Genomic DNA, 27,200 nt, shown 5'->3' with positions numbered 1-27,200 from the left:
ACATTATTCATTGTCTAATACTGGACTTATTTTTCTATGCAGGTTTGAACGCTGAAAGTTTAAACAAGAGAGAAACGTGTGAAAACGTTCATGTCCAAGCAATGACTATAAAACTTGTATTAAGGAGTCTTACAGCCTTGAAATATTAAAAAAAATAGTAAAAGAGTAAAGTTTCACGGATTGTTTCAGCCGAACAAATCTGTTCTTCTTGTGTTTTAATTACACTACCCAGAATGCCAGGTGTTGTAATTAGGCAGAAAATCTTTAGGAAGAATCGATGAGAAGTTCTATATATTTTCTAATGAGCTGTTAGTGTTATTATTTTGTTTTTCTATGTAAAAGCCACATATATTGAGTCTTGACTTCCCACCTTTTTTAATCCTTCAATGTATAGCTCTCAAAGAGGCTTTTTTCCATTCATCCTCAACAAGCGAAATGTAGACTTAAAAGCCCTCCAGGTAAAGAAGCTGATGATCAAACTGCTGAATTCATGATGAGGAAGAAGAACGAAGGTAAAAGTTACCTTCAGTAACTTTAAAGAACGATCAGAACGATGCACCAGAATAGATGAAAGAAAACTTTAAATACTAATATTGAGGATTTCTTGGGCCAGAAGCTGAAATGAAAGTGGATGCCAATAGAACATCAGAAAAAAGATGAACTGGAAATCCAAGCCTCATCAAGCATCAGAATCTTTTAAATAAGACCTGCTGAAAACATCTTTGCACACTCAGATGTGATCCCGACGCTGAATATGCAAAAGGGGGTCAACAATAGACAGAGGTGACAGCAGAGGTCGAGGACAGGAAGCAAACCTGGAGCCAAACCTGTAGTTCTAAGAATGGCTCTCTATCACACAAACACTGAAGGATCTCCTGACATCAGCAGTAGGTCTGTCAGCCAGCCAACCAGGTAACTGGGACTTTCCATTGTAAATATTTTGCCCCGACGGAGCAAAACTCCTCTTGAGAAACAGGTGGGGCGCTTTGGGCTTTGTAAATTCCCTGCTTAACCTAGATTTTTTTTTTTTAAAACACTTCAGATTCTAAGATGACAATAATGATATAATTAGTAAGAAATAGACTTTATGACTTTGTTATCTTGACAATAGTCATCAGTCTTATAGTTTTCAAGGAATATCATTTACATTTTAGAATAAATAGAAGAATCAAAGAGTTTGGTTGGAGTTTTTGTGTAAAATAAGTAAAAACAAATCACAACAATAATAATAATATGAAGAAGAATGTCATTGTACGTGGAAACTTGCTTTCTTCAGTGTACACATGACAGTAGCCTTGTGGTAGAGTGTCTGCCCTGAGACTGGAAGGTTGGGAGTCATTCCAAAAACTCTAAAATTAGAACCTAATGCCTCCCTGCTCGACACTCAGCATTAAGTGGTTGTCCCAGAGGGTTAAACTACAAAATGGTTCCTGGGGGGTATTCCAAAAAGCAGGTTACGTGAGTTACCACGGTAAGTTTGAGGTTAAGGAAGGGTATAACCTCAGCTTTTGGTTCCAAAAACCGAGGTATATTTCATGTTATGCTTAGTTCCCATAGCAACTCATGCTCTGAACGTAACCTGGGGGGTATTCCAGAAAGCACGTTTAAACTATTCTGACTTTAACCCCATCTCATTTCTATTTTCAAGTTGCCATAGCATATATATATATATATATATACAACTTGACACGTATCGATGTTGTAGAGATAAACTTTTTTACATAAATCTAACTTAATTTTTGGCTTCAGTTAAGATGAATCATTTTCTTGAGTTCAGTCAACTTAACAATAACCCGTAGTTATCAGACATTTATTTTACTTTCATTCTAATTACTTCAATTGAGTAGGTGTAACTTTGGTGCTGCTGTCAGATTGGCAGCGCAAGGAATTGTGGGATACCATTCCCTTTGGGTTTGGGTACAAGTGTAGGTTTTTGTCTAAATATGTTTAGTTGTAGCTGTTTTATAGTTTTTGCCGAGCTATTTTACCATTATGTTTAATTCTTTCTGCACCATGAGGACAATCGAGGATGATGAGATTATTTAGCACCCCTAGTGCAACTGATTAATATAAGAACTGAAGTGACAGTCAGAGTCATGATAAATAAATGCATGGTATATATTGTTAATCTACACTGTATCATTTATTTTAATTTTATGAAAATGAGAAAATCTGCAGCCTCTAACTTAGACATATGAGAGTTCAAGAAGTACAATAAATTAATATGGAAAAACGTTTAATTGAATTGGAGTAATATGACTTTTAGTTAGATAAATATGTAAATTTGAGTTGTATAAACAACTATTGAGTTGGATAGACATAAGAAATAAGGCTTAATAAATTTAACTCGATTACTTGTTACCAATTGAATCAATTCATTTAAGTTTTATAAGTCGTATATGTAAGGGTTAATGGCCGACAAAGTGTGCATTGTCACTTTTTAACGCACGCCGTGGAAGCCTGAACCGTCCGACGCCTGCGAAGTGCGTTAAAAAGTGGTAATGCACACTTCGAAGGCCATTAACCCGATTATACCATGGTGACTTACAAAACCAATAAATATTAACCAGTTTTTAGTCCTTAATTCTTGTTTTTTTTTTTTCTGATTTGGATCGCTTTTCTCACAAAAAGGTAACTCTTGCAGTCAAGATTCGTCGATATACATATGCTGATCTTTCCGATGGGTTGAATAAAGCATCAGTTCAGAGAGAAAGTTCACCTCTTACCGCATGTTTTTGCCAAACTGATGAAGCAAAAGGTTGTTTTAAAGAAGCGCAGTGATATATGTGGTATATCACTTATCAATGCACATCTAGCAGCCAATCAGAATCGAGTAGTCACCAGGACCATGTTATAAATATACATCACAATGTAATTGGAAACAAGATCAGAAACTCTTGCGTTTACTTTGTCCGTTATTTTTCTCCAAGCAGAAACTCTTTCTTTTTCTGATGCAGCAGTATAACTTTTTTGATGGACGTATAATCTTCATACGCCATCATTAAAATCTCCGACTCTGTCTCACTGAAGTATAGCGCTCTCTTTTGTTCTCCACGCATTTCCATGGTGACTCCGGAAATCGGCGATCTATTGAGAATGTCTTTATGTACTTGCCGTGCATGCGCATTAACCCAGGGACTTCAGCCAGAGTTCAGGGTTAAAGTCAGGGTAGCTTAATCTTGCTTTCTGGAATACCCCCCTGCTCATGAATGTATCTGCTGGTCACCGCATTACCATTCCTCCAGGGCATGGGTCAAATGCCGAGAACAAATTTCACACACCTAGGTGCGTGACAACTAATGGGATTTTAGTTTCTTAACTAATAAAAACTAGAATTTAAACTTGACTGTGACCATGTCAACTGTTTATGTAGTAAATATACATGTAAGTTTCAATGGATAACTGCAAATTTTCTGTTTTACTACAAGACCTGAAAATTGGAACAATGTAGCAATAAATATAAGAAAGAAAAACCTCAGTGAAAGCCATTATTGTAAACAAGAACGTCTGAAAAATTCTAATGTTTTGGTACTGAGGTATTTAATTTACTCTCTGCCTGTTTAACTCACAATTTCATCCACATTTATTGACAATCACCTGCAAAGATATTCTTCTTTAAAAACGCACTTTAATGAAAATTGTGTTTTTGGTGTTTTAACCCTTTGCCTGTAGCATTTTTCTCATAACTTAAAAAACGATTTGTTAGTATTTGTTAGGTAAAGGACACATGTTCTCTGCTCCGTTCCATTCCAATGCTTCCACTGTAGACAAATAGAGCCATTAACTTCACAGTTTTCTTCATCTAGCTCTAAACTGTACAGCTGGATAGCTCCAATATTGCTCTCCATTTTTGTTGCACCAGTAATGTTAAGTTGGGGTTGTGAGGGGCTGCAAGCTAGTGGTAGAGAGTATAAACAAAGGGATCATGGGAAATGGGGGAAGGCTTACTCCAAGTTAACATTCCCTTGCACAACGCAGAGGTGAATTTCTAATAAACTCCTAACTCTCCGCATAAATTATGTCCTAGAAAATGACACAGGTTTTTTTTTATGGCTTAAAATAGCAGAATCATAATTAAAAGACCACTGGGAACGACTTTGAAATAGATCAAAAGATGATTGGAGTGGGTCTATAATTATACAAAAACAAAGTCTGATAAGAGACTTCATCTGTTGCCTCTTGTAAAGAGCAGACACAACAAAACCCGAGTGAGAAATCCTTCTTTTTCCAAAACCTTTAAAATAATTGCAAAAATTGTTTTTTAAATCTCCATATGTTTAGCAATAAAATTGATTCTTCTTCCATCTGGTGACAACCTTTTAAAACACATTTCGAAACAGTAAATTTATTGGCTTTTTAACTAAAAATGTACTCCCCGGTGAGAAAAGATTTCCACATCACATGACACATTGCCTGAGAGGAAGAAGGAGTTAAAATTATCCTCCAATCCAACTGTCCAATCCTTCTCAAGCTGATCAAGCTGAGTGGAGAAGAGACTGAACAGACTTGATGACTTCCAACTTGCAGGCAGGTAAGAAAATTTTGTTTCCTTCTGTGCAAAGTTGGAACAAGTTTTTGTTTTCTTTAATCCTTCAGAAAATGAGACTTCCTCCAAAAATGTTGTTCTGCAAAAGCTATGTAAAAAATTAGTTTTACTAATAAAGACTTTCTTTTATGACAATTTTTTTTATAATTTGGAAACTTCTAAAAAGCTTTTCTACTCCCAAAAGACATGAGTATAAATTAAGTTAAGTTGTTTAGTTAAAACTTGTCTTACATCACAGTTTTAGGGATGAAAAATAAATTAAAGTAACTTTTACTTTAGGTGTTTTCATAGTTAAATAACTTTTTTTCTATTATAGTGATGCTAAAATTAAAATAGTTTAATAGTCTTTTGATTTCCACCTTGAATGAATAACAAATGAAAAAAAAAAATCCCTTTAATAAGTTTTGAGGGGAACAGAAAAATTTGAATGACAAAATGTAAGTATCAGCTTTAAGGCTGCTAGTCAAGCGCTGGAATTGACATTTATGCCACGTTGCTGTTAGATTTTATTAGCTTAAACTGATTTATGATTGTAATTTGTAATGTTGTACATATGTTGTTGTATAAAATCTCTAAATTAATTTCATTTAGGCAAGATTCTTTGTGAATTAAAGTAATAATCATTAGTTAGGTTTGGTCTAAAATGTTAGCTAAAAGTTTGATTTTTTTTTTTTGTTTAAACTGTTTAATAAAATATAAAACCGATAAGGAGCTAGACTTATTTTTTTCAATTGAAAACACATTGCAGTAGCCACGATCACGTTTATCCCGTCCTTGTATGTCCCTAAAATGTGAGCAGCACCCTTCTCTGAGCAATTGCACGCCACGTGCAGCACTGAGATGTCAGCCTGACTCTCTGTTGGCTGCCAACCAGACAATTGTGCGGACAATTCATCATCCCTCACATCACAAATCCTCCTGCTGACAAGCGTGACGCCAACCACATAACCAACAAAGAATCCCAGCAGATGATGAAGTGGGGCCGAGGCCTCGGTGGCTGAGAGTTTATCTCTGCAGACTGAACATTTAACATGTCAAACAGGAACATTTGACCCTCTGCGTTCATGGGTTGGAGTTATTGTTCTCCATTTCAGTTGTGTTCAGTTTAATAGACTTGGAAAAGTTTTAAATTGTTGATAAACCTACACAAGTGATATAACCTTACAAAGAATAGTAGACATAAAATGAAATGTGGTTAGGATGTGCTGAAAGTTGGGTGAAAGGCGTGACACCTCTGTTGTCTTGATGTTTGTGTTTAAGCTGCTGTGTTGTCAGATCGGTGAGCATGAGAGCTTTGAAGAGATTTAAAAGTGTCCTTCAACAGTAAGAGTTTCTTCAACCTTGAAGCTGTTAAAAAAAACCAGGTGATTGTCACCAGAAAAAAAGTTTTGGAGCAGCATTGTGAGTCTCTTTTAAATGGACAACTTTAAAGTTGCTCTATGAATTACAAATGTTATTGTGTTGATGTATCAAGCTATCAGTCACAGCACCATGTGAAAATGCATTTTACATTTGGGGTGTGAGCTTATTCGGTAGAATTAAGGTATTACGAAATAATACCCAGTCACATTTTGTGTTTTTTGTTCTACTTTACAGTGATTAAACATGTGTTTAAGGCTCCTGGTTGATGTAGTATAAGTATTTACTAAGATCACGTCCCCAGCAGACTAACGAATTGCAACATTCCTTGTTGTTGTAGAAGTTTTGTGAAAGCTTGTTTGGAAGCATTTTAGAATGGAAAAGGTCTCATCTCCCATTTGTAGCAAATTTATCTCTTAGAAAAATGAGGAAGAACCAGATCAAAACCACTGCGACCAATGATTATTATGAAGCATTGGTTCTATTATAAAACCTGAATCCCCAGAGACTCATCAGAAGAGAAAGAATATGTGAAAATAAAAAACTGTTTTGGATTTGCATTGAGTTAAATTTTATTAGCTTGACTTACTAGAAAGATTCTCTCCAGAAGTGCTTTAAAAATATATAAAACTTATGCAAACAGTAAAAATATTTCAAACAATGACTGAATCCAGTTTGGCCCAAGTTATCCTACTGGCATTTTAATGGTAACCTCCTTAAGGAAGCGTAAGAGATTTTTTGGGCACCTGTAAAGGAAAACCACGTTTGAACAAAACAATGAAGACAAAAACAGAAACCAAACCACCAGAAGACCAACTTTAGAGACAAATTAGACAAAATTGTATAAACCGAAAACAACTTTTTTAACCTAAGAGGGTACCTTAAGAGGGTAAACAAAGAAAGAAAAAACCCTAGTTCATCCTGGAAGGCTAAACAGCACATGAAACCTATAGCAGCAGAACTGAAGGCATGCCTCAGGGTCATCCAAAACGACCTGTACTGGAGGCTTTTGTTCCTGAACTGAAGCAAAGTTGGTTCCACAACTGAGAAGTCTGATCGCTGGCTTCTATCCAGGTTTGTAAATTATAGGAATCTTGGAGAAAATTCTCTTTAGGAAATGGTAGTTATTCCCAACAAAACAGGCTAAAACGACAAGCTAAAGTAGTCGAAAAAATGACCTTTTTTGCTAATTGTCATCAGAAAGCTGGCAGCAGCATTTTGGATCAGCTTTTTAGAAGAGTAAAATAGTCAGGACTTGCAGAAGTCAAACCCTAAAGTAACAAATGCATCAAACACTGCCTCTGAGAGAGGATCTTTCTGATTCTACATAAATAAAGGTAGCTTCACTTAATGCAGTTCAATTTGAACAGAATGAGCTCTGAAATTAAAAAACAACCTGGGTTTGATTTGAACGTGGGAAAAACATGTTTTTATAAGACATTAAGGACAGAGTGAAGCATCACAATGTGAAGCGGTTTGTTTCAAAGCTGGATCTTTAGTCCAAAAGTCTTGCGTCAGACTAATCCATACTGAATGCCTGAAATGTCTGAGGGTATCTCATATTATTCTTCCCGAACAACGTTTTTCTGTGACATCACCCGTCATGATGCTGCTTCACTTGCAGAGGTGCAAATTCTCACACCTGGATGAGGTCAGGGTGAGGCGGAGCTTAAGGAAAGTTGATCTGTTCTCCTGTGTTATCATGTGAGCATGAATCCATTTTGCTCAACAAAGATGGGAATGTGTTTGTTTTTTTGGACCTGCACACACTGCAGTGGCTGGCTCCACTTCATCTGTACGGGTGGCAGTTTCAGGCAGATCTAGGACCTTGTTGCCAATCCCTCATTAAAAAGCATTAAATCCAACCAATCCTATTAGTCTGTCACCCCTTAGGGGCACATGAGAGGCCAGGAGACATATTCTCCAGTCTGCTGTGGATCTTCTTAGAGGCACGAGCACAAACAACATTGTTCATTCAAACAAAGAACAGTTCACTTTAATACTGTAAATGCGCAAAAAGCAAAAGCTCCGCAACTTTTTCTCAAATAAAGGAGAAAGTGAAGGATAAGGATAATGATTTTGAAAAACTTTTAAAAAAGAAATCCATCCACATTTGTTTGTTTTTTTTGACTGACAATCTTTCCAGTTTGTAAACTGAGTCAACATCTCAACTCACCACGTCAAACAGCTGATGTGAGACAGCTCTGTTGAGATGAATGTGTTCTTGACTTTTTGACGAGTGCTTTTACACGTGACTCACTCAGGTATCACGTCTCTTTAATCTCTGCTAATGTTGCTTTTAAGTATCAGACAGCATGGTTCTCTGTCAGATTAAAGCTCTCAAGTACTGCCTGAACTCACATCCCCTAAACGCCTCGTTAAAAGAGACTTAAAGGAGCGACCTTGAACGAGAAAACACCGCCTTTGAGTCTTTTAGCAAAATAGCATGAGTTTGAACTATATGTTGGACAGAATGATTGATGACACCAGGAAGCAAAGGACAATAGCGCGTAATGCTTAAAACTCAGTGGCCTTGTGGTGGAGCGTCCACCCTGAGTCTGGAAGGTCACACTTAAAGGTGTGTTAGGACTTATACCTTAGGAATACCAGAGATACTAGAAGGTTTCTTACACATACCATTTTAGATAAAGGCCTATTAAGCTGTAATTAATGGTTATATCTGGGCTATTACACAAACATGTACATTTACTAGTTTTTTAATTATTTTACTTATACTTGAATAAATTATTTTTTCACTCTTCTCTTACTGGTTTTTCCTAACTATGTCACTTATTAAAAGTTTCCCAAGTTTCAGTGGAAATAAACTTGATCATTCTTTGATCTCCACATTTAGGTGAATGAAAGACAAAACCTGCTTGTTGTCTGTGCAGCCTTTCAAAATAAACTTTTGGGCAATATCTGTAAGTGATATGGAAGGAATCTCCCTTTACTTTAGATGGAATGGTGTTTTATTTTGAAAATTCTATGCCCTAAATTTAATCTCTTCTGTTCTATTACATTGATAAACTAGCATTTCATGACTTTGAGTCTCAAAATTGCAAACAGTTTGGACACCACTTTTTTCTTAAAAACTTACTGCTCCAACTTGTAAAAACTGGAAAAATGTAGTTGAGCTTTCAGACTGACTTTGCTGGTAACCCCTCCCTTTATCCTTCCTTTAGTCACTTCCTGTTCTCTACCTTAAAGTAGTTTACCTTCTAGGTAAAGGCTTTGAACAGCTTTGAAAACTGATAGTAAGCAACACATTTGTTTATTCTGGAAACCAACAAACTTTAAGGGCTTTTAAAATGTAAAAACCCTTTGATGTCTTGGTTTTTAAGGTCTTTTCTTTCTCTATCCAGCATGCAAAGTCCCTCTTGGATTTCACGGACAATTAGAAGCTGAAGTTAAAAGGATTAAACTCAGCTGATGATCACAGGAAGTCCTTGGAACTAAGAGCGATCACTTGTCTGGCAGTGGTCCCACATCTTTTCCATCAAGACGGCAGACGGACCTCTGAGGAGACCTCAGCTCAAACCTCAGAGCTTGTCATCCTTTCAGTAAGGCCAAGAAACCTTCCTAATAAAATGAGATTATTCTGAAAGCAAACACAGTTTTGCCAAAAAACTTTGCCACTAGAACATTTCTAGGGACTTGGATTTGTTTTATTTTTTTGTCCTTTTTGATGTTGTCTGAGCAGAACGATCTGCTGAGCATTTGCTGGGATGCACCCTTCAATCCAACATGAATAAGCAACATTCAGGGTTTATTTAGCAACAGATATAAAGTCAAAGAAAGCCATAACGTAATTCCTAATTACTTACACTCCAAGCAAAGATGACCAGAGACAGTCATCCTCCCAGTCTCATGCATTCCCGTGTATTGCACCACCAATGGATTGGAGTCTCCCTGGGGTTTGTCCTCCCCGTTTTTCCCCTTTGTCCTCTTCTTTTGTGTTACTTCCTGTCATGTGCAGCAGGAGCTGGTAGTTTACCAGGCATAGAATACAGTTATGGCATTAGCCCCAAGTTTGTTTGCACCCCTGTTCCTCCAGAGGCGGATCCTAGCTGCTATTCCCCACCTACTGTGCCCCATGGACCCAGTGGTAGCTCTCATGATCATGGTGGGGGCACCCATCGAAGCATGATGTCGGATGAAGCTAAGGCCACCATCCTGCACCTTCGCGAAAGCCTTGTGAGGCAGAAGGAAACCATCCTTGACCAGCGGGAGACCATCAGAGAGCTGACCGCTAAGCTCACCTTGTGCGAAGGTTTTGGGAGTCACCATAGTGTTGGACATCATGAAAACCACCATGAAAGTCACCACGACCCTCACCATGACACCCACCACAGTGGCCACCATGAGGACCATCATGGACGCCATGGCAGCCACAGTGGCCCTTCTTCGCTGCACCACAGTCCCTCAGCGCATGATCATCACCCCTCCCACGGCAGTCACAGACCAGACCTTCATCACAGGAAGGGATCATCGCACAGCAAGCATAGCTCCTTCTCCCCTGAGCAGACGGGAAAGACCCTGCAGACTCTGAAAGAGAGGCTGGAAAACCTACAGGTAAGATTAGCTCAGTGATTTGCAATTTTCTCAGCTCATATTCAAATCTGCATACATCAAGAATGCTTCCTGATACAATCCCACAAAGGATCAAACAAGGATCAAATCAGAGCATCATGGGAGAATTCCCCCTGACAGATAAGGGGTCATTAACAGCATAAATTGAGGCACAGCTCAGGGTTACTGTGACCAACTTTAACTGTCAGATATTTGAAAAAAACAACAAGTTCCTCAACAGACAATGTTTCCCTTCTGACCCAGATAAGGAAAAGGGGTTTACAAGGGGAGAGGTTGATGGCTCAGGGTTAACTGAAGATTGCTTTAGCATAGATGTAATGCAGGAGTGTTGGAACCAGTAGTTGCAGTGGCTTTATCTAAGGTGGTATAAAATGTTCCTGAACTTTAGGCAGGTCTGTTCCCTCACCATGTTGAACTTTTACTTAAAGCTGAAGATCAGATGCAGTTTGACCTGCAGGCATCAACACGTCAGTGATATTTACGGTGGCCGAGAGATGCAAGACAAGTTTACATTTGAGATACAACGACAACAATTGAACAAATACTGAAACACAACAGCAAATCACAGAACAAATTACAGATTCCTGAAAGAAAAAAGCAAATCACGGAACACATTACCAAATCCAGAATCACAAAAGCAATCCCGCTACAAATGACCAAATCCAGAAACACAATAACGAGAGCGGAGACACGGCTTTTAACAGAAAGGGACGTAATATAAAACCAATCGTGTTTGACTTTTTTAAAGTTTTTTACTGTTTTCTTTATGTGGACATTATTAATACATGAAACAGTCCAAAAGCATTTTTTTCTGAAATTGTATTATTACAATAAAAATTATAACAATGTTTAGTAGGGTAAAGTTCTTGCTTCACTTCCGGTAGTAAAGGTAATCCCTTTCCGTTAAACAGCCAGCCGGCAAGTGCAAAACAGAAGATAGAGAAAAAATTAAGAAAGGGAGCTGCTGCTAACGGAAAGGGAAATAGTCTGAATGCATAAGTATGCGTGTGTGAACATTAGTTGTATTGTGTACATGTTGACACGTTTGTATGTGAACATTTTTGAAGCTAACAGGTATGTTTATAATATTTGAGTGTGTGTGTGTGGACAGGCCCCACCCCTTCTAGATTTGTATTACATCTGAACCTTACCGTAATGATTATAAACATCCAGCAACTTGATGCTTTATGATGCTTCATAGTCTTACCCCTTCTCCCCCCCATTCTGTAAGCAGCCTTCTATCCCCCTCTCTCTAACATCACTCTCTCTTCTTCCCTCCTTTCCTTTTCCGGTCCAACACCAAAATGTTACAAATATGATCAATATGAACAAAGTTCGGCCTAAAAAATAATAAATAAATAAATAAAAATAATAGTAAATAAATATGCCTGTGTGAAAGTTAGTTGTTTCATGTCCATGTTTATCTGTGTGTATGTGACCATTATTGGAGCCAAAAGGTATGTTTGTAACATTTGAGTGTGTGTGGACAGGCCCCGCCCCTTTTAGATTTGTTCTACATCTAAACCTGAAAGTAGTAACTATAAACTTTCAGCAACTTATGGCCTTATGCTGCTTCATGATTTCACCCCCCCCCCTTTATAATCACCCTCCTATCTCCCCCTCTCTAACATCCCTCTATCTTCTTCCCTCCTCTTCTTTTCCGTCCTTCCAACGAAAAAATTTTACACATGTAATTAATATGAATAAAGTTTTGAATAAATTACAAAAGGTAAAGAAAATTTTGTGGAAAATGCCAGCGCCGGGAATATCTTGAAAAGTTCAAGAATTTGAAGGAAAGAAAGTCATATTGGAAAGAGAGCTGAACATTTTAATAGTTGAATGGTTAAAATAGCTAAAAAATTATAGGAGTTAAGCAGCAAAAAATAGTCGAAGATACTATAATAAAGAAAGAGAAACAGGAAAACAATGGGCTGAATGCTTTATAGCATTCAACGCATGCTATTTATAGCATTCAACCAATAACTTAAAAAAAAATCATACACAATTGGTTTTATATTGTGTCCCTTTCTGTTAAAAGCCGTGTCTCGGCTTTCGTTGTTGTGTTTCTGGATTTTGTAATGTGTAACAGGGTTGTTTTTGGTAAATTAGTATTTGGTAATTTGCACCCGAATTTGGTTTTGTCTTTCAGGACACTGTCATTTGTTCTGTGATTTGCGGTTGTGTTTCAGTATTTGTTCATTTGTTCTGAGATTTGTTATTGTTGTATCTTAAATGTAAACGTGTCTTGCACCTCTTGGCCACCATAGGATATTGGACCCATAATGCATTGTGTTAACCAAATTTATAGGCAAAATTCCTAGTTCAGCATATTTCAAACATATTTGACAACAACTGAACATGTTCAGGGCTGCTGAGCTCTCTCATATGAATCCTAATTCATATGAATGAAGGGCTCAGAGTAAAGCTTTCTCGGTCAAAACTATTCCAACCTCACCCCTAATTTGGAGAATTTGAACATATGAGGTCTTCAACATAAAAATCAAGATAAATTTCAAATTTACTAAAAAGAAAAAAAAAAAACATTCCATTTTGGTTTAAGCAAACATATAATGAAGAGAAGCTGCAACCTAAATAATATAATGTCTTTGGCTGCAGTGGTTCCAATTAGTGGGAATTTTTACTTTTAAGGTTGAGAAATAGTATGTAGGAGATACACTAATCCATTTTGAAACAATGAGTGTATATTCATTTTTTTACACCATTCCCAACCTAAGTAATGTTACACTGGTAGAAGAGTGTTAATTAGGCAGCAATATATGTATATTGGGGTCAGAAATGACTTAAGTTTCTCACTGAAAAGTAACGTGATTCAGTTTTCGTCGGTTCACACATAGTTCACTGGTAAATGGATTGATTAAAAATGATTAAAAATGTCACAATTCTTCAGTCTCTGTAACAGGTATTCAGATAGTCGGTTTTAAAACAAGTCATGAGTTTTTAAAGTCAAATATGTTCTTTTTCTGACATTTAGATGATGCCGAGGGGTTACTTTTAAAATTTGAACCATACAGGTCATGGAACACTCATTTACTGGGAATTCGTGGAAAACATCCCTTTGATCTTTCTTGAAGGTGTGAGATAAAACACAATAGAAACTGAGGTTTACCTATCACCACCTTCTAAGATGTCTATAGCATCAGTCTGTAGTCATGCACTTAAGGCCACTTGTCAGCTTCACCTTCAATTACTTTTATCCTTCCTGAGGGGCTGTTAATCATGGCGTGTGCTGGTAGGGGACAAAGCCGGATTTGCTGGTGAGGATGACAAAAGGGGAAGAAAATAAGTGGTGGGTGGGAGTGGCCGGAACCTTTGTTCTGATTGGCTGCTTTTAGTTTGATCCAAAGTTGCTTGTAAGTTGCATCTTCTTTCAAGTTGCATCTTGATATGTAAGTTGCATCTTCTCTGAATTAAATTTTTTCTGTTAATGTTGTTTTTGTGTATGTACAGTTTTCTTGGTGTTTTGAAAGGTTCTTTCTACATAAAATTTTCTTTTGTTAATATTAATATACTTATTTTTTTTTTATTACCTCCACTGTTTTTTCATCTTTAAGAAAATCTAAAATGATATTAAAGAGTGTTGTTTTTTCCTAAACTTTTGCAAACGGAATAGCTGCTTGATGTGAAGGCATTTTCCAATAAGTTAAGGTTATGGTTTAACATTGTTTATCTGATTATGTTGAATTGCTGTCTTTGAGTTGGAAAAAGGCACCTTTATAGCTTACAGACATTTTGTCTAAGCAACACCAAAACAATAAAAATGCATAACCTATTCAGAGATGTGTGCAACAGTCTGTTCTTTTTTGTGTAAAAATAATAAAACTGGATAGGTAAATGTAAACTTATGTTGCACAGAAAAGCTGTTATTCTCACTGTCCTGTGAGGATGTACATTCCAACATTAAATACTCACCAACTTCAACAACACATTTAGTTCTAATATACTTGTAATTTGTGGAAACGTTAGTTTTTTCAAAGAATGTGGGCAAATTAAGCCAAATCAAGTGAATAAACTGTATTGAACAAACCGAGAACAAATGAATGAGGACAACTTGTAAACAAACTAAACTATAATAATTGTTCTTCAAACAATTTTGTCCTAAAATGTAACTTCAAAACAAATATTTTTGTGTTTACAGGCTAGAAATTCTTCCAGCTCATATTCCAGCTCCTTAAGACAACTTCTTCAGCGAAAGATCAATGCTCTGGAGGAGCAGTTGCACAGATTCCATAGAGATCCCCATAGTGACCCTCACAGAGATCATCATGATGACCATCACGAAGATAACCATGGCGGTAGCCACCATGACGACCATCGGGATGACCATCACGATACTCATCATGGTACCGGTCACCATGAAGACCTGCACGGTCTAGGCCATCATGAAGACCACCACAGTAGCCATCACAGTGACCACAGTAGCCATCACACTGACCACAGATACCACAAGCCAAACAACCACCATAATAATCATCACTATGACCACAGCTATGACTGGCACCATGGTCGGCATTATGGTCACCATGGCAACCACCCAAGCAGCCACCATGAGGACCACACCAATGATCATCATGCTGGCGATCACCATGATGATCATCAAGATTATTACCATGAACATGGACGCAATGGTGACCACCATGACGATCACCATGACGATCACCATGACAACCACCATGAAACCAGCCACTATGACCAGTACCATCAACCCCAACACCTGCCCTACAGCAGCAAGGAGACAATTCTGCAAGGTCCTGGTCACAGCAAGTTGGAGACAGTTCTAGGTCAATTACACCCCAGCGGTGGTCATGGTATGTACACTCACACTTCAAAAAAAAATCAAACATAAAAAACTTTCGATTTGTAAACTGACGATTAGAGAGAAAATCCACTTTTGTTATACAGTTTAAGGGTTTGAGACACAATAACACAAGTACAATAGCATTTTGTCTTTATTCAGAGTTGCTATTTGTTTTTTGCCGTGTTACTTATGCCAAATTGATACTTTTACAACTGTTAGTTGTGCTTATAATTTCTTATAGAAGCCCAAATACAAGCTAAAAAAGTAGCCAGAGTCATCTAAGCATGATGTACCATCGTCCGATTTTTTTCCCCCCTCATTTTCACCATGACACCAGGAAACAAACCGAAGCTGAAGAGCCCCAGTGCTTTTCTCCTTGACTTCCCAATGAGGACCAACTACATGTACGCCAAGATGAAGCGGTCTTTGGTCAATGAGATCTTTGCCATGACTTTGTGCCTGTGGTTAAAGTCAGGCGAGAGTTCTGGCCTTGGAACTCCCATCTCCTATGCCATTCCTGGACAAGCCAACGAGCTCGTACTCATTGAATGGAGCAACAACCCAATGGAGCTTCTTATCAACGATAAGGTAAAAATAAAAAGCACTGCTAGATTTTGCACAAGTCCAAAATAGAACAGAAATAGATGTGTAACTATCACATAATAACACCCATGACCGTTTTGGAAACAACAGGGACATCTGAATGGTTTTGCCTTTTATGTTGAACAACCCAGAAGATAGTTTCTTCCTTTGTTTGAGATGTGTCTGCCAGAAAACAACTGTGTGTTACACTGACCCACAAACAAACTGTTGACGTACTCAGCTATTTCAGTGGCCCCCTAATCTTTTTTTCCCTGTAAAGCTGTGGTGTCTTTTTCTCACCAAGTGGAACCAAGAAGGTCATCTTTTTCCCCACCGTATTTCCGTTGTGTGTGCAGCAAGCACAACAAACAAGCAAAGCAATTAATCTCGTTATTGTCTCATGGTGATTGACCTAATTGTCTGTAGGAGACGCCGATGGGATAAACCATCATGTTTGTTGTCTGGGAGTCACAGACTTGGTCGTCATCAAACTAATAGGTGACACAGTTAAAGGGTTTTGTTCAGAGAAACCTGTTACCATAGTGATGGGATGATAAATGGAGTCCTAAAACAAGAGAATTTAAACTGAACTATATCTTCTTTATTGTGTTTTTGTTTTACTATCTATGTTTAGGCAGCTACTATGCCAATAACAGTGACGGACGGAAAGTGGCATCACGTGTGCGTGACATGGTCGACACGTGATGGCGTCTGGGAGGCCTACCAGGATGGGGTAAAGAAAGGTTCTGGGCAGAACTTATCAGCCTGGCAGTCTATTAAACCAGGGGGGATCTTCATCCTGGGTCAAGAGCAGGTGAAATAAGCAGCACACTCTTTGGGAATACATGATCAGATAGCCATTCCTCCTCTATGAACAAATCAGAATAATAAAAATACAGTTTTTGCAAAAGCCTCACTTCCTACAAGCTGTGCTCTTATAAAAAAAATTCTTCTTTTATGGTAATGTTTGTGAAATTTGAGAGGGGCATTTTCCAGCTGGAGATCTATCACCCTGCTTCTGCAGCTGTCCTCACCTTGCATCCTGCTGCTTACCTGGATCAGGTGCTTTCACCTGGGTTCACCTGATCCGGATAAGCAATGGTATAGAGATGCCAGGAGAATAAGTATGGAGGTAGATCTTCACATGCAGGGTTGGGCAGCTTTGTCCATATTTTTTGTACATCTTGTGGACTCAAACTGAAAAACATTTTTTTCTGTTTAGTTTCATATTGAAGAAGGAATCTGTAGATTTACATAATGGACAAAGACAAGACAGATGAGCTCTGCTCCAAACCAATTGCACATTGGTCACTAATTAGTTCCTATGATAAAGATAGTAAGAAATGTTGACTTGTGATAACATAACGTTTTGCTGACTGGTAAGTAAAAAAATGTCCCCCAAACACAAAAATGTGTGGAATTCAAAGTACAGAATCATTTCTACTCATATGTTTCCAGAAGTCTTGGAAGTCTGGATGGAATTTTTTTCAGTATGGGGAATTTTTGGAAAATTTTATTTTTCACCCCAACTAGTTAAAAGTTGATAGCCTTGAGCTACGTTCACACCACCCTCGGAAATACACTTTCAAGTGACAACTTTCACTGAAAAGTCCAGTTAAACATGTGTTTCTGGCTTCCACTTTCAAAATTCTTGCATTTTCAGGCTCTACATGCAAAATGTGCAGTCATTGAATGTGCGTTGAAAGTTAAATCAGTCGAACTTTGACCAATCAGGGACAGCTTTGGTATTGATATACGGATGGCATTCCTTTTACTTTACAGAAGTGCAACTCGTTTCAAAATTGATCGTGGAGGAGAAATAAGTAATTGCGGATTGTGACGGGATGGAATTATATGATGTAGTTGGCGGACATGCACTAGTATCGGGTAGCAACATTTCAGTGTGAACATCATGTGCAAAACCCACGTTTAAGAATGCACTTTTACTGCATTCTTAAAATTGTATCCCATGCCTGGTGTGAGCATAGCATAAGAATGGAACCACATTTATATTTAATGCTCTATCTTGGATAAATATTGGTCTAGACACAATCAAGTTCCCCCAGGATTTTTGCTTCCTGGATTTAGTATCACTCAATTTTTGATCTTATTTAAATGGAGGTAATTCAGCCACACTGTAGCTGCAAATCCATTCTACAATTTATGTGAAATCCCTTTACCTCAATCCACAGGACACTATGGGAGGTCGCTTTGACATCACACAGTCCTTCATGGGAGAGATGTCGGATCTCCAGTTCTGGTCCAGGGTTCTGACAGCGGATGAGATCCACATCCAGGCCACATGTGGAGGTCACCTCGTAGGTGACGTCATGTCATGGTCTGAAGAATTGGTGGAGCTCCACGGGGGCCTCAATGAGCTTCCCTATGAGCCCTGCCACTAAATCTGGAACGAATAAACATTGTTTGGGTTGTGTACGAAGAATACAGAATATGTATGTCTGAATGTATTATTTATTTATTTTTTTTTTTTGCTCCTGTCTGATCCTTCTGCCTTCTCCACGTACACTCTCTCTTCCGTGCTCTCAGCAGGACAGCTTTGAGAGCCCTAAAGGGCGCAGAGCTTTGGATTTACTGCCCATGTGCTAACGTCTGTGGCTGTTCTGGGCAATCCAACACACATAAGAGGATTTTCTTTTTCTGAAACAGCTCCAGAATTTGCTGGCTGACATTAACTGACTTTCTGTAATCAAGAGAAACGTTACAGACAGGAAAAGTGAGACTAAAAGGGGCATAAGTAATAAGTCCGTTCAGCCTCTGAGTAGCCTCTGGAGAATTTAATGCAGGTTTTGTTTTTACAGTGCTGGTCAAATTTGGTTTGGTTGTAGCACAAAGTATTAATGTTGACTTTTGCACATTATATTAGTATTTCATATTGAAACTATACTTCAGGCTTTTCGTAGAAAAACCATGCTTTTTTTCTAAAATATATTTATAATTTATGTTTAAAACTTGATGTTTTGTCTATTACTGCAAGTGGATTCTTCTGAAGATTTGTTGCACAACTCAGAAAGGGGTCAGTGAGAGGTGTCGCATGTTTTGGCTACATGCCACCGGGCAGTATAAATACAGGTAAAGCAGTTCTCAGCGTGTCAGAGCTGGAATGGCAGGATTTACCTGTGAACACCTGATCTAAGCCCACCTATTTTTGACTTGCTGCAGCCACTAGGCTGAGGCGGCAGCAGCGCATGCTTGGAGGAAAAACCCTCTGGTGACATCTGCTTTAGCTGCACTCCCACTTTTTATAACGTTTTTATCCAGTACAAGTCGCATCAGACATTTTTGCTTTCGCTTTGTAGCACTTTCTAAACATTTGCTTGATTCTGTCTGGTTTTTTTCATGCATGTTGGTAAGGAACTGTTGTTCCTTTGTTTTATTTATACCCTTTCTGGTTGTGTTGATAGTTAAAAAAAAAAAAGGGATATGCGTTGTACTGATGCCAATAAAACATCATTTTGAAGCTGTACATATTTGCAAACTCTTTACTTGTGATGCCATGTCAACCGCTCTTTGCTCCAGTGTTGGCATATGGCGCTGGGCCAAAGAGACAGAACGTCTCTATCCGTGTTCTCGTCATCTTGCCACCAAACTGTGTCGCTCATAAGCTCGATGTTTGTGTGTAAAAAGAGAAATATTTTATTTTTATTCCTGTGTACTTGCTGTAAATATGCCATCTATTTTCCTGTGTTTGAACGACAGCCCCTCCCTATGTGTAAGCCAAAAAGTTCAACTGTTAATCCATGCTAATGATGCTCCTCAACATGATATTTAATGTAAGGGTTTTGAATAAAAACAATTTCAGATGTTGGCTTTTTTTGCTGTTATTTGGGGCAGCCGTGGTGCAGAGGTAGGGTGGTCAACCCATGATCGTCAGATTGCAGGTTCGATTCCCACCTTGCACACCCATGAGTCAAAGTGTCCTTGGGCAAGACACTGAACCCCACCTTGCCTCTGGTGGGAGGCTGGCGCCAGTGTTCAGCAGCGGAGCTGCCACCAGTGTGTGACTGTGTGTGTGACTGGGTGAATGGGTCTGTTACTGTAAAGTGCTTTGGGCCTTGTAGGTAGAAAAAGTGCTATATAAGTATACACCATTAATGCCATTTTATCTGAACTACAGAATGGTGTTAAAACATCCACGGTTCAGCCTCATTGAGGTCTTTTAAAAAGAATCAAGACATTTGCAAGCACACACATCCTAAATGGATGCAAACAAACAACAATGTTCACACCAGCAAAACCATGTTCCACCAATGAGAAGATAAGTGATGATTGCAGGAGTGTCACAGTTTGGCTGAACAGTGAGGTATGTTGATTCCAAGTGTTGCTAAAACCTTAAGCAGCAGAAATGAGCAGAAAAGGCTTGTAATCCTGCACTGAATGTGGTTTTAATTTGATTAATTGACTCCACATGTCATTAATGAAAATAACTGACTGTTAAACATCAAAGGGTTTAAACCAAACATAATCCAGGTATATCCCAAAAAAGTTTACTTTTCAAAGAGGCTGTTGTAAGTTTAATGTTTGACTGCTTTGCACACGCACAAATTAAAAAAAAGCAAATAATAAAAATGCTGATGCAAATGCTAGTTTGTAATGCATCAAGTCCTGATTTTATGTTTAAAAATTCCAACCTGGTTCATTTGAAATTCGCTATTACTTAAAAATGTTAGCTTAAAACCAAACTAAGCTGGTTTTGGAAGCCCAAACAGGAAATGGGTTAAAAAAAGAGAGAACAAAAGTCACACACCCAGGTGTGTGTTTGCTGTTGGAACAAATCAGAATAAACCTGTTTACAATTGAATGTGGGTGTGCAAAAGATCTCAGAAGTTCCTCTTAGTATTTTTAAAAAGTAAAAAAAGAAAAACCTTAGCATATTCTCCGACCTCTTTGTATGCAGAGCATTTCCGGAGAGCTGCTGGCCTCAGGAGGACAAATGTGTCTTCAATCTGGACAGAATGATCTGGATCAGCAATCAGTACCAATGCAAATATCACTAGGGGGCGGTGTAGCTTCTATGAAGACTAGAGGACCAGGTAAAATCACTAAACACTTTTTTGGCCAGTTCATTTTTCCAAAACACTTTGAAAAAAAGCTAGCTTGCATAATACATTTCTTCAGAGCATCCTGAGTGGGCGGTCCAGCATGGAAAGTCTGAACGTGTTTGTGCAGATCTGTGTCGTTTCAGCTTGAAACATCAAAGACTTCTTAGTGATATATTAACTGCTAAATTAAGAATAGAAGTTGACCTTTCAGAGGTATGGAAACATCAGAGACAGCGGCCACTGCTTGTGGTTTCAGGTTCTGGTTTCCACTGAATTTGCTACAGCCCCATAAAGAATTATGATCTGGATTCTTCGCCAAAACAGAAATGACATTTTCTGGGGATTTCACAGGTCTCCCTTCTTCATGAACCCCCAAGGTCTGAGCAACAATTTGAAACAAAAAATTGAGCCATGGAGACTCATAGTGCCTCAACCTGGAGCAGCCGTGAAAATGTGGCTTGGCACTGGAGCAACAGCTCCTCTGTGGAGGAAGGGCCACACTGAGGATGAAGAGCAACAAGAGGAGTTTGAGAACATACATTGGGCTCATGAGGGCTCTGTTAATGTAAGTTTGCCCCAGATGCTCAGTAAAAGAGGGAAAAGATCCATTCTTTAAATCACAGTTACCACATCTTTCTGGAAAAAATGCCACACTGAACACTGAAGTTGACAAAGTTTCCCAAAACTCAATTAATATCCCACATGTCATGGTAACAGCTTCAAAGTGAGGTTAGTTAGGCTGCAAAAACAGTCAAAACTTGACAAATCTCACCACACACGTCATATTGAGATACAGTATAATAAAAAGAATTTCAAAATAAGAGTCCATGTGGTCAGCATCATTAGTATTCTGACTGCTGTCATAGCTACTATTGTAAAAGAAAGATTACGTGACTGAACACAGTTACAGGTAGCAGCAAAAATTAGAAGTAGAGCTACTTGCTGTCAAAATATAACTTCAAATTTATGTTGTTTTTTTGACTAAAACATTTATTGATTCAGCTTGAAGAAAACCTTATGATCGACTCAGATTTTAGCCACCATGACAGTAATATTTGTCAATTGAGCTACCAATACTTAATTATGATTCATAGAAAATTCAACAAACCATATAAATAAAGACATAAAGAGGTTTGTTGTGAGGCTAGATTTGTTGCTTTGGAAAATAACTATTTGTAATTCCCTCTTTAACTTTTGCTAACTCATTCTGGAGGCTCACAGCTACTCATTCAGTTCAGATTAATTTACAAAGTTTTGCCAACCGTCATTGACAATATCAGCCAAAAGCTAGAAGATTGGAATTTCTTTGATAGTTTTCATTGGATATCCTTTAACAAAAAGGTGGCCATGTGTCTAAAAACATGATACTCTCAAAAGATGCGTACTAAAAATCTCAAAGTATGATAAATTGGCATTGGTTGAAAAAGAAATGAAAATCACTACTTATCTGTATCAGTCCCGGATGAGAAAAAGTTTTCATGGACTCGTCAGATTCATAGAGAGCACAATTTTGGATTCTAACTTAATTTTATTGGTGATTCTCATAATGACTCCTTTTATTAAAGCGACATTTTACAGTCCTTCTAATGGATGTTTTTTTTTTTTTTTTTTTTTTTACTGGAATCATAATATCAGGTCAGTGAAAAGATTCAGATTCAGTCGTGTTCATGTGTATCCTGTTCTTCCAGATTTTGGGAACTTCAAATAGATACAACAGTCAGGAGTGCCTTTGGAGTTGTGTGACTGACTCACCACAACACATGGCTACAAAAGGTGCTGGTTTCCCTCCAAGTGAATTTTGCCAGAAAAAGTTGGGACAGAGAAATGACCTAATATCATTAAAGTACTTGTTTTAAATCTGGTTTTTCAACATTTTCCCTTTTAATCCAGACCCACATATGTTCATTGTTCATATACACCAATAAATGTGAGCAGAAACTCTAAATTATGTAACAATTAGGTCTGTAAGGGACAGATTTTGCATGATGTTATTCTTCATTTATAGCAGAGAAATGTAAAGAAATCCTTAATATTTAACAGTAAATTATTTTCTGTGCTTGCATTGTGTGGGATCAGGGCAAAAGGTCTTTTAAAATCGTGTTTTTTCCAGAGCAGATCTAAATTCCTTCGAAATGGATTAAAAGATAGGCTACATGTAAAAGCCGAGCCTTTTTAAAAAAAAAATCTTAAAAGTTGAGGGGCAACATGTTTGTTTTAGTTTTTTTTTTTTACATTTTTTTTTTTTATTTAAACAGTTGCTATTACTTTATTTGCTTTGTTGTTGCACTTCCTTAAATTTTCCAGCAGGTGTCAGAGTTGGATTTCAATTTTTCTTTGAACACGTTTCCCAACATGCTTTGAGGGATAGTGCCTCAAGATTGATGAGATTAAGGCGGATTTCGTCTCGTACAGGTAGGTGAACTGGTTTGTCTTTGAAATTTAAGGTGAGCTTTACAAGTAGTTAATTCAAATTTGTATACAAATTCCCAAAAGCTTTTTATAAGTTTGTTGTAAGGATTTTTCTTTTGACATACGCTGCAAATATGTAGATAATATTATTCGCTGTACGCACACACTTAGAGGCTTAGTGAACGCTGGACGGGTTTATATTGATTTACTATATTATTATTCCTTAAAGTTAGAAATAAGGCTTCCTGTGTCATGCATTCAAAATATTTCTAAACCAATGAAGTAATTCATCAACGGTAGAGATAAATATGATTTTACATTCTTTTTGTCTTTTAAGTCTATATTTTGTCTTTAACTTTTTGAATATTTATGCATTTTATCTTTTTACTATTCTTATTTCTTTATGAATGATTATAGTGAAGGTGTGCCGCTTTGCAGCGATCGGTTCTGATCGGTTTGAATCGGAAAATTCCGTTTAATTCCTTCTGGCATGATTCGGAAATTAATAAATATTATTCTGGTTTTTTTGTGTGTGTTTTTTTATTCACGTTTATTATTTTACATGTGAAATTTTATAGTGGGAGAAACAGCTAAATTATTTTGTAAAAAAAAAATACTATTGATGTTTTACCAGTTTTTCATTGTACTTGTTAAACTATTTGCTTTTTGTTTCACTGATACTGATAGTTTGGTTATAACTTTCTTAATTAATCAATTAAACATAGGCCAACTTGTAATTCATTTAAACAAGTACGATTTTTTTTTTTTGTAATAACGATTTACTTTCTCCACCAAACTGTGGCCTCCTGTTTTAAAGTCCATTATCTGATCCTGGCCTGTGTGCAGACTGTTCTACTTCTCTTGCCTCTGTTGTTTCTCTGAAATTATCTGCATGTTGATGTTCTGCTAGATCTGCATCTGAAAATGTCTTATGAGGAGAAGCTGAAGAACTACAGGACGGCTCCGTTTGACGCCCGCTTTCCCAACACCAACCAAACCCGCAACTGCTACCAGAACTATCTGGGTAATAACGACGATCTACCTCAGTTCACTCTCATGAAACTGCAAGAAAAAAGTGAAAGCACATCTAAATAAACAATTAAAAAAAAAACATGTTCTGTCACTTCTGTTACGGCCCCTTTGTGTCTAGGGGCACCGAGGCGGCATAACATAAAAAGTAAAGTTTTGGCTAATAATTTAACTGTAACAAAAAACAGCAAACGAATGTCTCCATAAAAATATGACAAATTTATTTACAAATAAACAACCAACAAGAACTAAAAGTGAAGCTAAAAGGCCTCAGGGTGAACCCAGGCCAAAATAACAAACAAAACCCCAACTAACTGAAACATGTAAGCTTACCTGTACAAAGGAAAGGGAAAATAAAGACAAAAACTAACCTCCTTAACCTAACAAAAACAGGAGAAAACATGTACTAAAGAAAATGGCGGTTCACCCCTACAGCTTCACTTAACATAACTATAAACCAAAAGATTAATCAGAGTGGGCACAAACAAAACTACGAAGGACTACGAATACAAAATACAAAAGTGCAACACACAACTAAACAAGAGGTGAAATCAAAAACAAAATGGAGACGAGGGCCAAGCTGCATTGGAGACTTGTTGCAGCCAAGCTCCCTTCTCACCGGCTGGAGGTCCAAATGGTGCTTTTAAAGCTGCCTCCACCAGCCTGTCCAAATTGAGGCCACACCTTCATGCACCACACCTGCAAATAATCACAGACATACAAACAAAGATCCACAAAACACAGAAGTCCCACTCTAATAAAGAAATAATACACAAAACACAGAACAAACCAAAACCAAATAAGGCCATAGCCAACTTCTTATAAAAGATCTTCATCCATCCCATACAGGCTATAGTGATGCATGTTACAAAACTAGTGTTCAATCTGCTGCAGTGTTATGAACTCCGTCCACTTTGCAGCAGATGTCTATAGGATTATTCATGTTTGTGTAGATTACTGCTGCTTAAAGCTGAGATGCTCTGAAACAACACATGAGCAGCCGAGCAATTATCCCTTAATTTATCAATTTAAGCAGGAAATTGACACTCTTTACAAACCTTATGAGTTTTGTTATTATTTTCAGATATTCTGTACAGAAAAATGCATCGATTTAATAATTTCACACTAATGTATCCGATCTGCTTTATCTCCATGTTCTTCATCTTATTTAGCGTTTAACTGTCAGAACTAGCATTTGGAATCAACTGAAGAAATTGCTTCTGCAAAGGATCATGAAATTTGCGCTCTGTCCTGAATTTTAAAACAGCTTTCACTTCCACAGATCCTAGCGTTCTGCTTGACATGTTGGCCCAGAGAGGTAATAATGTGTAGCAGACAAGTGTGAGTTAAGATCATTTTAAAATTAGCATGGACATAGAAAGATGTGGTGTACCACAAGGATCTGTTCTCTGCCCCCTACAGATTATTAAAAACAAACAAAGTATTTAAATGATCCAGTTTGTGGAACCGTATTATGTTATCAACTGTTTGGTCCCAACATGATTTCCATTAGAGTGGGTCTTTAACACATTTTATTTTAGTTTTTTAGTTTTTTGCTTCCGATTCAGGAGTAAATTGACTCACTGAGATTGCAGAAGTGTAGAAAAATGATGGAATACGTCAATTTTACCTCAAAATGAACACAAATGTACTCAGATCTGCATAAACCCACATAAAAACATTTATGCTGCTATGAGAGAGAACATATTTTGATGCAGAGTCAAAAGTGCGCGCATCATTAGCATGCACAAATAAAGATGTACTGTCTTGAAAGTTCAGCAGTTTTCGGTGCCTAACCCTATTGATTCTTCATTTTCTGTCTTCTCTTCAGACTACCATCGATGTAACAAAGCTCTGTCGGCCAAAAACCAGGACCCGGCCCCCTGCCAGTGGTACCACAGAGTTTACAAGAGCCTCTGTCCCATCAGCTGGGTCTGTTCCTCCAACAGCACGCCTCACTGAGCCGCAGCTGCACAGACACAACCGTTCTCACACTTTGTCATAAAACAACAGTAAAACTAATGAATCCTGATCCTTTTCTTTGATTTATTGGTGGGTCAACAACAGATAACAGGACAACTTTTTATTAAATCACCTTTATTTTTGATCCGTTTACGTCATAAGTGACCACTTTTAAATTCATTTATTGGATTTATAAGCAGCTGCTTTTATGAATTCATGTCTCTTAAGTTTGATCCTTTAATATGAATAGATGTTCTATCCAACATCTTGCTTTTGCATAATTTTCTGAATGTAGAAACAGAGAAGGACTGAGCTGATTTTCCATTTGTTGCCATGTTTTTTCACAAAGGTTCAGAAATGGGATGGTCAGCTGGAGGCTGGAACATTTCCTGGAAAGATCTGAGCGGTTTGAGCGTTTCCCGTCTCCTGTCATCCTCCTAATGTGAAAAACTCTCATCTTTCTGTACAGAAGAGGCAGCTTAAATAAATGAACCTGTTACTGTGAACCCTGTTGCCCTGGTGCTGTCTGTGTCCTTTCTAGTGCTGAGAACTAGGCTGTACTCTAAAAGACAAGTGTTAGTGCCCAGAAAACAGTATTTAACTGCTTTTTGTCCAACTGATGTATCTAAAGGTTAAACGGGTGAAGTGGGAACCTCTTTTTTTAATGCAATAATGTTACAGAAGATCTTTTTGCCTTATATAAACCTTCAATTTTGTGGTCACAGTATGGTAAATGAGGGAAAAGAAAGATTTTTCCCCCTTTTATTCACTCAAAGTACAGTTTTAGGGTGACATTAAGAAACTTTTGTCCTCAGGACAAGAAGTCATGCAATTTGGAGGATTCTAT

General features: G+C 37.7%; 2 protein-coding genes across 4 annotated transcripts; both read left to right on the top strand.

Annotated features, from left to right (window-relative positions):
- The first annotated feature begins 4,411 nt into the window (after positions 1–4,411).
- LOC101173398 (uncharacterized) lies at positions 4,412–19,714 on the top strand. The gene is made up of 6 exons (XM_004074257.5): positions 4,412–4,531; positions 9,268–10,477; positions 14,652–15,321; positions 15,649–15,899; positions 16,528–16,707; positions 18,086–19,714. The coding sequence occupies exons 2-6, from the start codon at positions 9,743–9,745 to the stop codon at positions 18,293–18,295; spliced, it is 2,046 nt and encodes a 681-aa protein (XP_004074305.2). The 5' UTR covers positions 4,412–4,531; positions 9,268–9,742; the 3' UTR covers positions 18,296–19,714.
- Positions 19,715–22,552: 2,838 nt separating this feature from the next.
- LOC101163911 (cytochrome c oxidase subunit 6B1-like) lies at positions 22,553–26,859 on the top strand. 3 transcript variants are annotated; one of them, XM_078954881.1, is made up of 5 exons: positions 22,553–22,726; positions 23,261–23,365; positions 24,273–24,386; positions 26,223–26,323; positions 26,703–26,859. In XM_078954881.1, the coding sequence occupies exons 1-5, from the start codon at positions 22,621–22,623 to the stop codon at positions 26,754–26,756; spliced, it is 480 nt and encodes a 159-aa protein (XP_078811007.1). In that variant the 5' UTR covers positions 22,553–22,620; the 3' UTR covers positions 26,757–26,859. The 3 variants fall into 3 exon arrangements, with proteins under 3 accessions (XP_078811007.1, XP_023816060.2, XP_011479276.2); XM_023960292.2 differs by having other exon boundaries at positions 22,558–22,726; positions 23,258–23,365; XM_011480974.4 differs by lacking the exon at positions 22,553–22,726 and having other exon boundaries at positions 23,357–23,397.
- The last annotated feature ends 341 nt before the right edge of the window (positions 26,860–27,200 follow it).

The sequence above is a fragment of the Oryzias latipes genome, chromosome 11 (assembly GCF_053564925.1).
Source record: "Oryzias latipes strain Hd-rR chromosome 11, Olatipes_Hd-rR_3.1".
In the NCBI taxonomy this organism is placed as follows: Eukaryota; Metazoa; Chordata; class Actinopteri; order Beloniformes; family Adrianichthyidae; genus Oryzias; species Oryzias latipes.
This window is presented reverse-complemented; position numbering and strand designations above follow the sequence as displayed.

Bases quoted from the DNA above. Each gene is read 5' to 3' on its own strand.
- LOC101163911 (XM_023960292.2), top strand. From the start codon at position 22,621: ATGTGTATCCTGTTCTTCCAGATTTTGGGAACTTCAAATAGATACAAC. The intron at 22,727-23,257 runs GTGCTGGTTTCC...TAAATTTTCCAG, and splicing joins ACAACACATGGCTACAAAAG to CAGGTGTCAGAGTTGGATTT. The intron at 26,324-26,702 runs GTCTGTTCCTCC...TTTTTCACAAAG, and splicing joins GCCTCTGTCCCATCAGCTGG to GTTCAGAAATGGGATGGTCA.
- LOC101173398 (XM_004074257.5), top strand. From the start codon at position 9,743: ATGACCAGAGACAGTCATCCTCCCAGTCTCATGCATTCCCGTGTATTG. The intron at 10,478-14,651 runs GTAAGATTAGCT...TTGTGTTTACAG, and splicing joins AGAGGCTGGAAAACCTACAG to GCTAGAAATTCTTCCAGCTC. The intron at 15,900-16,527 runs GTAAAAATAAAA...ATCTATGTTTAG, and splicing joins AGCTTCTTATCAACGATAAG to GCAGCTACTATGCCAATAAC.